The 15,782-nt window shown below is 42.3% G+C and overlaps 1 protein-coding gene across 1 annotated transcript; it reads right to left on the bottom strand.

Annotated features, from left to right (window-relative positions):
* Positions 1-537: 537 nt before the first annotated feature.
* Positions 538-15,522, bottom strand: amd1 (adenosylmethionine decarboxylase 1). Its single transcript, XM_032585816.1, has 9 exons — positions 15,191-15,522; positions 8,677-8,763; positions 8,404-8,530; positions 7,317-7,419; positions 7,186-7,228; positions 6,724-6,868; positions 5,439-5,528; positions 5,201-5,356; positions 538-837 (listed from the first exon to the last, which is right to left on the bottom strand). Exons 1-9 carry the CDS (start codon positions 15,301-15,303, stop codon positions 694-696), a joined length of 1,008 nt encoding a protein of 335 aa, XP_032441707.1. The 5' UTR covers positions 15,304-15,522; the 3' UTR covers positions 538-693.
* Between the last annotated feature and the right edge of the window lie 260 nt (positions 15,523-15,782).

The following is a 15,782-nucleotide window of genomic DNA, read 5'->3' as shown; positions in this document are numbered from 1 at the left end:
ACGCGCTCCAGGCTGTTCTTCATGGAAACGGACATTCAGACGGTGGGCCAAATCACATCAGCCCAACGAGGGCAAACTGTGAAAAAAAAAAAAAACAAAGCTGATACCAAGAAACTGAAAAATGAAGTGATGCTTTATGGCCCAGCAAAGCAGAGATCCACTGCTGCAGTGCTCAGTACAGCAATAAAAAGTATCATGCAACTTTAGTGTAAACTCAAAACATCCTGACTGAGTCAAAAGATCTGAGAATTTGGAAGGTCAATGCGTCTCAAGTGAGCGGGAAGAGAGTGGAAGACCACTGAGCCGTGAAGAGGTGGGCCGGTCTGAGCGTGCCAGGGCCCTGCTCTAGTGCGGGCGGAAGCCCTGTCTGTGGGGGATGAGGGGAGAGACCTGCAGGAAGGGACCGGTGTACTGGGCGCTGATGGACAGCCTGGAACAGAGCACGGTTAATTCCTCTACATGCACCTCAGGATCACAGCAAGAGTGAGCTAGAATATCGAGACAGCGAGAAGAGCTTTCATGCAAGAGACTTAAGTCACAGTTACGACAACGCAAACAACTCAAACTGGAGGGTAAACTCAGGGCGAGGCGGGCAGCCGCCGAGGAGGCGGGGAGGGGCGAGGATGTGGCGCCCGAGCAACAGCGGCAGCTGCCACCAACTTTCTTTTTGCGCCTCTTCTTCATCCTCAACCCTCAGCTCTGCTGGTTCTGCTGGCGGTTCTTGGCGTAGCTTGTAAAGACGAAATTGTAATCGTTGAACTGAGCCAACTGGCGGTCAAGGCGCTTGTAGCCCTCGAGTTTCTGGGGGGGAGAGGAGACAATGCGACACTTGGAGCTCTGTGGAGGGGTGGGGGTGGGGGGGGGGGGGTGGAATTGAGTGAAAATATACAAAGAAACAAAGAGCCATTATATATACACACAATTGATTTATACTTGATGGACCACTAGGGGTGAGTGTAGCATTCCAAAGTGTAGAACTTCCTTTAGGAAGTCAGGGTTTTCTTGTGCAACATCACAGTTCTGGAACACATTGCCAATCGATATGTTACTAGTACAGACTTCTGTAAGTTTTCTGGTGTAGTAAAACCGTGGCTCCTTCTGCATCAAGTTTATTCACATAAAATATGCTCAAAATAATTGTCCATATTTACCCATATTTATCTGTGTGTAGATGGGACTACTGTTATTATTTTGTTCTTATGGTCTGTTTGGTGACATTATTTTTATTTGTCCTCAGGTTTTGTACTGTTACATGTTGAATTTTAATACTACTGTATGTTTTAATGCTACTACAGATAGTAGCTATAACCTGGTGCTGTACATCTCTCCTTCAGTGGACAATGCATGTTGTACATTGTCCCATTTTAAATAAACTCAATTAAACCAGAACTTGCTTTTAATAATGATGGGACTGACCTGATTATATAAAGATCAAACCAGAACTTTACACATTGTATTAATAGTGTCCACACAACATGATGCTACCACTCCCATACTTTAGTTGGGATGGGCTTTGAGGCTTGGAAGCGTCCCACAGTTTTTCCTCCAATATGAGGATTTGATTATGTTCCGTTTCCGACCACAGGACAACCTAGCCAAATATTAAACCTTATTCTGAATGCATAAACTATGCAGTGTTTATCTGCCAGCTTTTTTTTTTTTTGGCGCCGGCACAGCTGGCTGCTTGCAGACACAGCTCCCGTCGTGTGTGTTAATCTGTGTATATTTGCTGTAACCGATTAAGGATCCGTGCTTAAAGAACCCATAGATCATAAGGTAAGCTTTCCGCAATGGCTGGATGTGGTTCTGTCGCTGTTCTCCGCGTTCTTCTGCTACTTTTTCTACTCTTTGTTACGGAGAACCGGAGAACCTCGCCGAACGGAGTAGCGGCATTGTTTACTCGCGTGAACAGCTGATTGCGCTGTGTAAGCCTCTGCTGCTGCCCGGAGACAGGCCTGCGGTCCCAGAGGAGTTACGGAGGAGACGCTGGGGCTGCAGGTCTGGAGTTAAACGGAGGGAGAAGAGGAGACGGCACAAACCAGCGGTACCGGCAATTATTGTGGGGAACGTGAGGTCTTTGGGGAATAAGACGGACGAACTCACGGCGCTGGTGAGAACCCAGAAGGAGTACAGGGAGTGCAGTATCTTCTGCTTCACGGAAACCTGGCTACACTCGCTTATTCCGGACTACAGCGTGGAGGTCCCTGGATTTTCCTTGGTGCGGGGGGACAGGGACTTTTCCAAGTGTCGGAAGAAGAAGGGCGGCGGGATTGCACTTTATGTGAGTGAGAGGTGGTGTAATCCCGGTCATGTTAACGTGAAGGAACAGATTTGTAGCCCGGACATTGAACTTCTGGCTGTGGGAATGCGGCCGTATTATTTACCGAGGGAGTTTACGTCCGCCATTTTGATCGCTGTTTACATTCCCCCATCAGCTGATGCAGCGGTGGCCTATGACGTCATCAGCTCTACCGCAGCCAAACTCCAGACTCAACACCCGGACGCCTTCATGGTCATCACAGGTGACTTTAACCATGCCTCATTGGACAAAACTCTACACAACTTCCAGCAGTATGTTGACTGTCCCACCAGGGAAAACAAAATGCTGGATCTCCTGTATGCTAATGCCAAAGATGCATATAGCGCCACAGCCCTGCTCCCCCTTGGCAGGTCGGACCACATCTTGGTAAGGATGACTCCCAAGTATGTCCCTCGAGTGAGTAGGCAGCCTGTGCGCATCAGGACGGTGAGGAGGTGGACACAGGAGGCAGCTGAGGCACTGCAGGACTGCTTTGGGTCGACAGACTGGGATGTGCTCTGTGGGCCTCATGGGGAGGACATCGACAACATGTCTGACTGCATCACGGACTACATCAGATTCTGTGAGGACACTGTCATGCCAGCCCGGACCATGCGTTGCTTCTCCAACAACAAGCCCTGGATTACCAGTGACCTGAAGGCACTTCTAAACAAAAAGAAGATGGCTTTCAGGTCTGGAGATAAGGAGGAGCAGAGGAGAGTCCAGCGTGAACTCAGAGAGACACTGAGGACATGCAAGGACAACTACAAGAGGAAGCTTGAGTCCAAACTCGAGCAGAACAGTGTGAAAGATGTGTGGAAAGGAATGAAGCAAATCGCTGGGTTGAATGGGAAAGACACACAGACATCTGGGAGCCTGGATAGAGCAAACCAGTTTAACCAGGTTTAGCTCACCTCCTGCTACTCCCCTGCCACCACCATCCCCCACACATCCACACTGCCCCAAGTTGTTCAAACCACCTAGTGGTCAGTGACGTAGGAGCTCCACAGGGAACTGTGCTTTCTCCCTTTCTCTTCACCCTGTACACCACTGATTTCCAGTACAACTCTGAGTCATGTCACCTACAGAAGTTTTCTGATGACTCAGCGGTTGTCGGGTGTATAGGGGATGGAGGGGAGAGGGAGTACAGGACACTGGTGGACAGCTTTGTGGAGTGGTCTGAGCAGAATCACCTGAGGCTCAACATTAGTAAGACCAGAGAGATGGTGATTGACTTCAGAAGGAAGAAGACATCTTCACGGCCACTGAAGATCAAAGGGGAAGTGGTGGAGGATTACAAATACCTGGGAGTTGTAATCGGCAAAAGACTGGACTGGGCATCTAACACTGACGCTGTGTGCAAGAAGGGGATGAGCAGACTCTATTTTTTAAGGAAGCTGAGATCCTTCAAAGTGTGCAGCAAGATGTTGGAGACCTTTTATCACAGTGTTGTTGCCGGTGCCATCTTCTTTGCTGCTGTGTGTTGGGGAAGCAGCATCAGAGCCAGCAACTCTAATAGACTGGACAAAATCATCAGGAAAGCTGGTTCTGTACTGGGACTAAGGCTGGAGTCCCTGGAAACTGTGGTGGAGAGGAGGACACTGAAGAAGGTTCTGTCTATTATGGACAATAAACAGCACCCTCTCCACCACATAGTGGACAGACAGCGGAGAACTTTCTCACATAGGCTGCTCCAGCTCCGCTGTCGTAGGGACAGATACAGGAAATCCTTCCTGCCACATGCCATCTCACTGTACAATAAAAGCTAAATCATTGTTCTGCACTAATCAGTCCAATTTTGCACAATGCACTGTGGCACACTTGCTGTACATATAGTATATTTACATATACTGTACATATCTGCATTTTTTTTTATCTTTGCAAGGACTGCTCTTAAGTTGCTTTTATATTAACAGCATTCATATTTTTACAATTTATAGCATTTTATATTTTATTTTTATTTTATCTACAACTACTACTCAGTGGTAGTTGTTATTGTGTCTTGTCTCTATGCTGTAACTGCGAAGTAATTTCCCTGCTGGGATGAATAAAGTACTTCTATTCTATTCTATTAAAAAAAAAAAAATTCAGCAGCAACATCTCGCTATGATGAGACGTAAAAGTCACTAAAAACAAAACTCTCATTAAAAAAACGAGAAACTTATGAGATTTACGTGTTGCTAAAACTCATTTTGTGGCTGCTACTGGGTGATATTTTTATTCCCTTTTCTAAAGAATTCTGTGATTGTACACAATCTGGCTAATATTTGTACTTCTCTATAACAGTAATGAGCGAAAAAAGGAAAAATACATTAGAAAATTTTATTAAGTTTTTCATACTTCAAACTTGAGACTGAAAGTGACGTATAACATAAAAGCCAGTATTTAACAATTCCTCAGTTTAAGTTTGCCTTTTAATTTTTTTAATTAAAGTGAAATATTTGTTTTTGCAACTTAATTTTTTTTTTTTTCCCCCATACTTCAAAGTAGGGAATAAAAGTAATGTTTGAATTGTACTGCATACTAAATAATTAAAGGTTATTTTATCATTAAAATAGGAATTAGTTGTTTTTAACCAGCATTTTCTTTCATACATTTTTTGTGCAAGCTTAAGTAGCTAAAACAGCACAGGACAATTTTATTATTTGATTAGTCATCAGAATAATCACCACATTACTCAATTACTAAAATAATACTTTACTTTGTTTTAATTTAACTAAGTAAGTTGTTTCTGACCTGTTCAACAATGACCTGTTCAGAAAAGAGCCCTAGTTTCAGTGATATGTCAATATACCTGGATGGAAATCCAAAATGTTGGGTTTTTAATGTGCCACCAGATGACATGAGCTGTCAACTGAAGTTAATTAAAACGGGCTTAAATGACATTACAGCTGCACACACCTGGTTGACAAAAACTGTAGTCACAAATTTTCCTGGCTTGAACACATCAACGACCTTCCTGATCAGATCGTCGTAGGATGTCTGGGAGAGGTTGGTCTCGAAGCTGACGTATGAGAACTCTGGCTCCGGGGTGATGTGGATGGTCCAGTAAGTTCCCTGCACGCCACAAACACAACAGCAGCGTTACCGACGCGGGCTCGCATCCGCCAGCGCAGAAGGCGGCGATGTCGCAACTCACAGTCTTCATTCCGTTCATTGAGTATCCACAAGGGTTGAACATTGTGGCGTCGATCACAGAACCTGGTATCAGGTCACGAATTCCACTCCTCTGAGGGCAGAATGGGAGGAGACGGTTAGGACTGGGGATGCACTGATCCACTGTTTTCACTTATGGTACCGATATCTGCGGTTTATTTCTGGGCCATACTGATCCCATACAGAAAAACTGTGCTGAAAGACTTGAAGGGTTTCTTTTAAATACCAATACATAAATGTACTGAATTACAAATTTATTTAATAACTCTGCATCAGCACAGCACACTATACATAACAGCTACAACAAGCTTGGTTAAACATGTAAAAACAACTTGCATTTATTCAGTCAGTGCAGGTAGGAGAATGACAGCCAATGGAAAAGAAATAAAGAAACTGACAATAGGTTGGCTACCTTGGTTTAACATGTTCAGAATAAACCTAAAGAAATCTTTTTCAAATGGTTCAGAAAGTGTAATTTGGAATTCTAAGTATAATGATTGAATAGATCTGCCTGTATGATTTGGCACTGATAACCAATCTGGAATTTTTCAATACTGGGACCAATACAAATATTAAAGAGGCAATATTATGCATTTTTCAGGCCATTTTATAGCACAATCAAGTAATTATGATACCTTTAGTTATTACAAAAATGCTATATTTATCAAATATGACTTAAGAAATTTGACTTTGATATTTCATGCCTTGAAATTGGGTCTCTGTCTTTAAAAACTCCACTTTCTAAAACTCCTCCTTCAGGACGTCATACCGTTGTTCCTACATTAACCCTTTAACAACATTTTTACCAGTGTTACATTGATAAGTAGCTTAAGTAGGTGTTTGCAAATTGCTGCTGGCTAGTCTGAAGGAACTGAGTGGGGTAGGACTGCTCTGTGAGGCTGAAGCTGAGAAGCTTCAGCCTCTCAGCTTCAGGAGCAGCTTCAGCTCCCGCCTTTCAGGAGCTGCTCAGAACGCAGCTCCTCCTGCAGTTCTGAGGAGGAGCTGCGTCTCGAAGGCGGAGCTAGGTTCACCCAGGTGTTTTTTCAGAGACTGCCATGGAGATTAAAGGATTTCTCAAACAAGCATGAAAGAATCAAGGCAACACTGCAGATTATGTTTTAGATGAGGGAATATTATGATAACGTGATGTAAAGCTCAAACAAGTTGATCTTGTATAATACTGTCCCTTTAACATCAGATCGGTGCATCTCTAATTAGGACTCTTCCCCCGTCGCTCCGAACAGCCACTGCTGCTTCAGGTTACTTACACGAGTGACCTCACTTGCAGAAACACCGTCTTTCATGTAGAACTGGTCCATAATGGCTGGGTCGAGGTCGCTCATCAAAACTTCCAGCGTCTGATCGGCCTTCTTGTTCTCCCAGTACTCTGGCAAATCCAGGGTGAACAGGTACCTGCAGGGCAACACAGTGGTCAAAACAATCCAGAGGGGAGGGGCTTGATGCCTCTGAATGTGCTGCCATTAAAGGAATAAAGCCCCAGGGACACACCTCATCAACCACCAGGAGGCAGTAGTTATCAGAAATGCTGCAGCAACACAGCAGACTCTACAACTAGCTGGTTCATTTGTTCAGAGATGAACTTGAGAAGCTCTATGTGTCATCGTTTAGGGCAGAGGGAGCTTACTCAATTCTGTTGAATGCCTTTCCAGTGAAAGCAGCAACACTGGACATACACTCTAGTTCCAGCCAGTCAGCTTCAGGACACTTACCAGCAGTCAGAGTTCAAACGTCCCATGCAGTAGGCTGCTCCGTCTGGAAGGAAGAGGAAATCAGGGTTTATACTGGAATTGAAGACTGTCAGAATTTTATGACTACACTTGGTCAGATCTGCTTTACGTACTTGGGAAAATTTGGTTGAGAAAATCCACTTCCTCCTGAAAGTTTCGATGAGGGAACTCCTGGTGGGCCGGCTTCATGAAGTTCTTACGGGAATAGAAGAAATTCTGCAACAAAACCCACCCAAAAGTTACCCCACAGTGAAACTGTCCACTTACTAGCCGTTTCCATAACAAATGTGCTCAACATTTTGATATTCTGCTTATGTTGAAAAAAAAATGCAATTATGTAATAAGTCTGTTCATGTTATAAGTTCATAAAAATCAGCTGCAAGTTTACTATGGATTTATCATGTTTCAAATGTCAAAGTCAACCTTGATGAACTGTGATGCTCTGATAGTTCTGGTGGAGCCAGCTATGCATTATTTAAGGAGAGCAGAGGCTATAAAAGAGCATGATGCAAATTAAGTGTTTCCACTAGTTTTGCAAAATACACAAATTTCAATACAGCTGAAAAAAATCTCATCCCAACGCAAAAAAGATTAGTGAAAATCTTTTTTTGCACAATTTCACGGTAAATGGAAATGCAACTACTGTCACTGTGCAACCCCCAATGTTGCACAATGACACCTTATGTGACGGACTAACAAAGAGCCACATTTTGTGAAGTGGAAGCGAAGTAGTATAATAACAAACAAAAAAAAAAACTGAAAAAATATAGTTTGCATCTCAGTTCATCCCTTGTTGCTCCCACTAAATAAAACCTAGTGCCACTGATTACATCCAGAAACCGGTTTAATCAGTAATTTGAGCGCCTCAGTGCAACTAAACCCAACGCAAATGGATCTTTTTGGTTTCTGGACTTGGAGGTTTGTTAGAACAGTATCATGAAATCCTAAACGGTACAGAAAGCCAACACGGCTTCACCCTGAACACATCATGGAGGCTGAGCTTCCAGCAGGACAACATCCTGAATCAGCTGCAAGTTGGTCAAAACGTATTCACGTCTAGACTTTAAACAGAGAATAGCTGGCAAGTTTAAATACATTGAGGTTTGTATTAATTAATAAAAGCCTTGGTAAGGGTCTTCCCCAGCATCCCATACATACAGAAGTGTGATGAGTTTCATATGAAGGCAGTGTGTGTCTAACCTCGATGGCGTTGAAGCCACAGTACTCCCTGGCGAGCTCCAGCAGAGGCACCAGTGCTTGCAGTAAGAGGGTGGTTCCACATGTCTTCAAAATGAAACGTCTCTTGGAGACAAACATGCTACTCTCACTGTGGCGCAGAGAAACGAAAAAAACTTTAATAGTAAAACTTCATTATATACTACTGCAGCAGAGAAATCCATCAGTGAAAGTGATTGAGCTGGAACTGGACACCACTGAGCCAGACGATGTTTGGAGAGGACAGGCCGTTCTTACCTGAGTATATAAGCTTCCTGCTTGTCAGTCTTTGTCACACTTATGATCAAACAATGCACATTTTCCAAAAGTTTGTCCCACTCAAACCTGGAAAACAGAAGAGAAGGAGGATAGATGTTAGGATTACTCTGCACAGCTTCCCAGTCCTGCAGCGTTTGAACGCTCCAATGTTCCAACACACCTCAACCAAAACACCTTCCTAGCATGTCGGCGTGTTTTACACATTTACGTCATTAAATTCAGGTGTGTTGGAGCAGGGACGCATCCAAACATTGCAGACCCCTGTCCTAAAATATGTCGTACAAAGGGAACCTAGTGTTTGCAAGACATCCAATATCTACCAGTCGACCATTTTTAATCACTGCAGTAATTTACAAAAATGTGCTTTTGTGTGGGCTGAAAACCCTACATGAGAATAACAAATTCCAGCAATATGAAATTAATAGCCAAGTAAAAAGGAGATAAACGCTGTACCCTCCTCCACAGGAGGACTGATACTTGCTGCTACTCCTGCCCTCCCACCAGGACTGGGGGGAAAAAAACAAAAAAACAGCTGCAGTGCAAAAAGCAGCTGCGTCACGTTTTCCAACACAACCTTGGAAGAACAGTCTGGGCCCATTCACAGCTCGGCATCAGCCACTAGAGAAAGAAGAGCTGCGCTCAATGGGGACTGTACCAGCAGCTACCCTGGCCCTCAGCTAGTAACCGTTCCATCTCACACACACCGATTCGCATCAGCACATACTTGAATGAGTTTCTGTCTGCAGATGAGGTGAACATCTCTCCTGGAGAACCTATTGTTTGCTTTTCCAGCATGAAAAAAGGGAATTTATTAGCTGAACCACAGGAATAATAATAAACCTCTATTATGTCCATTACTAGACTTAATAATGTAATGCTACTGAACAACATTTGTTTATGCCACAATAAATCAGATCAACAGCTGATCTGTAGAAGGGATGGGCGATATGGACCTAGAATTTGATTACAATATTTTGTGGTACCATTGTGATAATACAAACGATGATGAAAAACTATCACACAAGGTTTTCTGCCAGAAAACTTGCTAAGCCTGGTGGTTGGGGGCTAGGGCAGTCATTCATCTAGCAGCCCATTGTGTTTTTCAGTTAAATGTTTAAAGTTGACATAAAATTTTCAAATATCACTTGATAATTACGTGCCATTGGAAGATTAATACCTGAACAATAAAGTCTTAAAAAATGCTAACATATTAAAAATACTTAATTAAATAAGCAATGCTTAGCCTGGTGGGGGAACAAGAAAAGCCTGGTGGCCCGCGAGGCTTATAAAACACTGGGGGAAACCCTATATTACAGGTGTTTTTTGTGTTATGTTTTTAGGATTATTAGCATTCATAAAATCAAACAAATACTGTTCTTTGAAAAATGTTCCAATTTTAAATCGGCTTCTTCAGGATGCCAATTACAGCATGATTCGTACCAAACGGCACGCAGTAACTACATTTAATCACATTTTCAAATTTACTAATATTTGTGGAAGAAAGTGGAGAAAATAAATGTGAAAGTTTCCAGTAATGTTGTTTTGTTTATTTTAACATTAATGCACATCAAGACAATAAATCAAAATGTGTGTAAAATCTTCTAAATAAATGGTATGTTACACAATAAATTCCCACCCATAATATGTAATCAATAGGTCAATGGTTTAGTCTGAATGAACACATGCAGGAACTACTCCGTTAAAAGATTCATTTGTCTCTTTCAATGCCCAACAACAACGTAGATCATATTATGTTTCAAGTTATCCAGTTAATCCACAGTACAAACAGTGGCTGAGGTGTTGCAATTCCTGACGTAGAACAGTTTTATAGGAAGGGGACAAAACTTTGGCTTTGTGATCGTGTGGAAAAGTGGTTCTATGTTTAGCTAGGTTTCACTTTGAGATGAAGTCACTTAGAGGAGCTGCTGTCAGTAACTCTTTACTTTGTCTTCAGCATGGGAAGTACAGCTAGTTCAGTGCTGCTGTGTTTTTGTACTTCTGCTCTGGTTCTGTTCAGGATTTCTTGCCGTTAACTGACCCCCTCCGCCATGCACGTCACTGCTCGGTGTGAGGGGCTGCTGCCAAGTTAACAACTTGATGCAGTCGACCGGGGTGGGTATTCATTGTATTGTTTATCATGAGAAATTTAAGAATCTTGATTTCATGTCATGTTAAATCAAAATAAACAATGTTTAAAAAAAGTCTGTATTGCTTGAGTTCAATAAGTATTACTAAATTTGAAAATATGATTAAATGATGTGATCAGGTTAGTGATATAAAAATCACATACATTAGAATGTTTTTCCAACAACAGTATTTGTGTCTGTGGGCAAGCCAGTAAATAGTTCTTATTGTCACTTTTATTATCATCACAATAGTACCATAAAACATTGTGATAAAACTGTAACCCCCACCGACTGTCCATTTTTGCCAGGAAGGGGAATTGCTCGGGCTGTACAACATATATTGAAAATACATTGTAACCGCAATATTAGTGTGTGAAATATTTATATCACAAAGGACTGTTTGAGTGCAATGCGCTTTGGCTAATATAGTTTGAGAGTCCTGAAGTTGTATTTTTTATGCTAATGTAATATTTAGCCAGTAGGACAGTCTCACAGCAGCATGCTCTGACCAGACACACACACACACACACACACGAAGAGGAGAAAACAGAGCGACTTGATGTAGTCCACTCAGCCTTCCTGGTAACCGCTAACTAACTCACTCATCCAAAATAATAATAATAATAATAAAAGATATTTGATAAGGAAATATTCAGAATTCATTTTAAAACATACTGGAAAAAACTCACTAAATCTTCCTGCAGTCACAATTTCTACACCGATCTGTCCTCTGCTCTGCCTGATTAAAAAAAAGAAAAAAAAAAAGAAAAACTGGTCTTAAGTTTTTAGCAGTGTGTTCACCAGAAGTGGGAAAAATAATTATCCAATGTCAGTCACCAAACGATTTCTTGGTGCGTTGCTAATATTGTTGAAGGTGCATTTAAAGGTTCATTTTACAGTTTACAAAATTATACAGGAGATCAGGAAGCAAAATAAAAACTATGCTCACGTAGTCCTGTTGTCATGTGGGTGGAATCTCGATGCACACTTGTCGGCTCACAAATCAGACACTTGAGACGTTTGTGGCAAGTAAAATAATTTATTCAGTCCCGGCAGGACTTCATGACTGCTTTTGTGATTTTCTTTTTCTTGCAATCAAAAATCACTGATTTTGTGGTGCTACTTTAGAAATATTTCAGAGCAACTTTGTATGTTTTCCTCAGTAAAATTCCTTTTAAAATCTACATATGGAATTAAAAAGAGAAAAATGTTTTTCCATTCTTTTAACCAACTTGAATAGCTCAAATTTTGTTACCCCCATATTGATCGTGGAATACAATATCAGGTAAGGCTGAAGCAGCAGTGTGGTAGAAGAAAGATATACAGAAATACCTGCAGTTGGGACTTAGTCACTCAAACCCAATGTTTTTCACCATATTTGCAGAGAAATAATCTCATAATTATGCATTAGGACAAAAAAAAGTGGGGATTGTGTGAATTTCCATGCTTTTTTTTTTTTTTTAAAAGTTGTTTTACAAGAGAACATATTTTTACACCGTTTTCTCTTCCCTACAAATATGACTTAGGAATTCTGACTGCAGGGTGGGAAGGGGGGATCTTGAAGCCATCTTGACTCAGTTGTCTTTCTGATCATCTCCAGCAACAGATTAAGGCTTGGAGTGATGAAAAGCAGTCAGCTTCATTGAGATATTCCAACAGCAGGCTGCATGCTTGCTTTGCAAAGCATTTAGGTCAAACAAGTGTGACTGTCGGCTCTACAGGATGGTGCTAAGGGCCGCCATTTCACACAAAAACACATGGGAGGGCTGTAGCAACATGCCTTCCTGGGCCCATTGCAACAATGTTACCAGAAACCTGAGGCAGCTCCCGTTTCACAGCGACATGCACACCAAAGGCTATTTCAGAGCGCGATCCCATTTCCTCAAAGAAAAGAACCGGGAACTACCAGGACCTGCTTGTCTTCACCCAATCAACAGGTACACACAGACCTAAATCTAAAGTTTGACACCATGTTGCCTTTGGGAAAGTTGCCCTGCAGTCACCAGCAGCAGACCATAAGATCTGAGGCCTGACAGCGGAGGTAATCTGAGCAACGGCCCCGCCGGTCACTCAGATGCCCTTGTGGACTTATTTGGACACTGGCTGATGTCCAGCGGGCTTGATCCACTGACTGGGTCCCCGTAAGCCGCTAATCTGTCCTTTTGCTGTAAATTAATGCCGCTCCTCAATCGCACCACTGGCCACACACACACACACACACACACACACAGGGGTTGTCATATTATAGAACCTAAATTATTCCACCAATCAGACTTTTTCCAAAACACACATTTTTCTTTGAGACCTGAACGTTTCATTTTTCTGGAGAGTAGAAAACAAAAAGGGGAATAAATGCAACACATCCAGTGAGACTGCAGGATCTTTTAATATAAAAGTTGTAATATCCCTCCACCTATATGTTATGCTTTAATATATAGGCACCACTTTCATTTCTTTAAAATCAAAAAGTGTGTTTATAGGCTGAAAACAGTGATAATCCCTTTTCTCTCATTCATTAGGTGCAGCAAACAGTTTGAGCTGCAGACCAGCTTTCACAGCTGTTCAAAACCAAAACAGGCCCATTCTGATCAGACGTATCAATCACTATTCTGCTCACCTGCTGTGTCTATGATCAATTTTTTTTTTTTTACATAACCTTTTGAGGCACATGTAAGGAGTGAATTTTCTTGAACTGAACCAGGGCAAAGGTCAACAGTCTTTTACATCCACCACATGGATCTTTGTGAACCTCCCATCATCCTATTCAAATGCAGCCGAGGGCCACTGAGCAAATCAGAGTGTAGAACCCTTGAGCCAATCGGAGGACTGGGGAGGGGAGCGTCCTCATGGCTGGAAACGTGACTCGTGCAGGGACCCGTAGGGATTTTTTTTTTTTTTTTTTTACAAAACAACAAAAGTCAATATTCGGGACTGCAGATGACTGGACAGAAACGCTTAATTCGAGACCTAAACCCTACAACAACAAAAACTGATGACCCAATCAATGTCTCTCTGCGCTTCCCACCTGACAGAATTCACCTGAAGAACGGAACCCAGTTATTCAGCCTGTCCAAGAAAAGGATGCATCTGATGAAACTGTCCAGAAGCAGTTCTTAGAACGGTGAGCGCAGCAGTGGCCATGCTACCGAGTCAAGCGAAGGCCGACCACATGCTTCACGCTCCCCTCCCTCCTCGTTGTTGAATGACGCATAGAGAAATGAACTCAACGACAAACGCAGCTACAGTTTAACAGTTTTATTACAAGACAAAAATGGAGTTTGCTTTCCCCCCCCCCCCCGCTACTCGAATGTATTCAACCCAGCCATGCAGACAGACAGCAAAGCGACACAAGTATACGAGCAACGACACGACGCTGAAGTTGGTATCAGTTTTGTCACGTCAGTAAAGGGCTATTTCAACACTTTTAAAGGAACCTGAACTACCTCTGATCAGTACAATCTTAATTTAGAGTCTTACTTGAAAAGTGCAATACTTTGGTCAAAGTTATACTGGGTTATTCTACACTAAATAGATCCGTAGTGCAGCACGTTATGACATGTTTCACACTTTCACTGTATTTACCAAAAACAATGCGTCTCACTAATGTAAAATAATCTATTCGTGTTTCGACAAATTCATATTTTTCAACTTTCACAAATGACCTAATCCTAGATAAGCGAAACCCAGATTCCCTTAAAAGCAGCATGATGACGCTTTAATGAATGCTGAAATTCAAAAGCTCCGAATCTGATACCAACTTCGGAGTCATGAGCGTCGGTAAAGGGTTAAGAAAATTCATCAAGCCCGCCTAATTTTGGCAGCAAAAACTGACTGACACATGTCAGTGACGGGCGAATCAGTCACCTAAATGGCACAGCATTTAGATCCTGTAAGATCCCAATAAAGGCCAATAAAGTCAGCAGGACAGCGCTTAAAAGATGTTGATACTCTTTTTTTTAAGAAGTAGCATGAGTTACTCAGCTAATAACCGCTTGCCCACCTGCTAGTCTACGTATTTCTAAACACGACAGAAAATATCAATTACGAACCCTAAAGCATCAAGTAATGGAATAGGAAGAACTGATAAACTTAAAGTACGACGAATGAATGAGTCATCCTCAGAGTAGCACAGTTAAAGGGGGAGGTGACCATTTTCCAGAGTGGTGTTAGCTAACTCGCTGGTGGGGGGCTGTAAGGCCAGAAACTGCTTCGGTTCTCAGCAGGCCAGATTCGGGTAAACCAGTGAAAGTATCTAGGAGCCTGGACTTTATAACATATTATTAAATACATGTCACACAATACCTGAAGTTTACCGCAATAGGCGACACTACATGACATGACAGTGCAGACAAGGAAAAGACTCAAACCTCGGGATGGTGCGGAGGTCCCCGGTCCCTTTGGTCTCGTCCTGGCGAGAGAACCACACCTCCAGCAGCTTCTCGGTCCCCTCGAAGAAATGTGCACCGTTATCCTCCATCATGAGACAACAGACACCCAACAGAATTATTAGAACGTCAGTTACAACGTTTACAGCTTATTTAATCCTTCCTCGGTTAGTTATAATTTATTGAGGTACAGTCCTTTAAGCAATCCAGGTGTTAATTATCTTGAGTTACCGCCTTCCCTTTTGCAGAGAATACCGTAAGCGAGTGCTAGCTAATATCGCCGGCCATACTGTGTAAAGCGCTGAATGAAGTGCGTGTGTTGATTTTATACCAAAGCTTCATTACGTCACTACTGCGTCGAGCCAATCTGACAGCAGGGCCACTTCTTGTGGTTTCTGATTGGTCCAAGGACATGTCACTTATGGCAGAGAAAGGTTTCCTCACGTGCAGGTACTAAAAATTACGACACAATGGGGATTTATTGTTTTCATATGGCATAATATCAAATATTGGGCATTACTATTTGATAATTCTATGATTCTTTTTATTTGAATTTGTAAAACTTTTTTGTTAT

This window comes from Xiphophorus hellerii, chromosome 15 (assembly GCF_003331165.1).
Source record: "Xiphophorus hellerii strain 12219 chromosome 15, Xiphophorus_hellerii-4.1, whole genome shotgun sequence".
Taxonomy (NCBI): domain Eukaryota; kingdom Metazoa; phylum Chordata; class Actinopteri; order Cyprinodontiformes; family Poeciliidae; genus Xiphophorus; species Xiphophorus hellerii.
The sequence above is the reverse complement of the archived record's forward strand: the minus strand, read 5'-3'. Positions and strand labels throughout refer to the sequence as shown.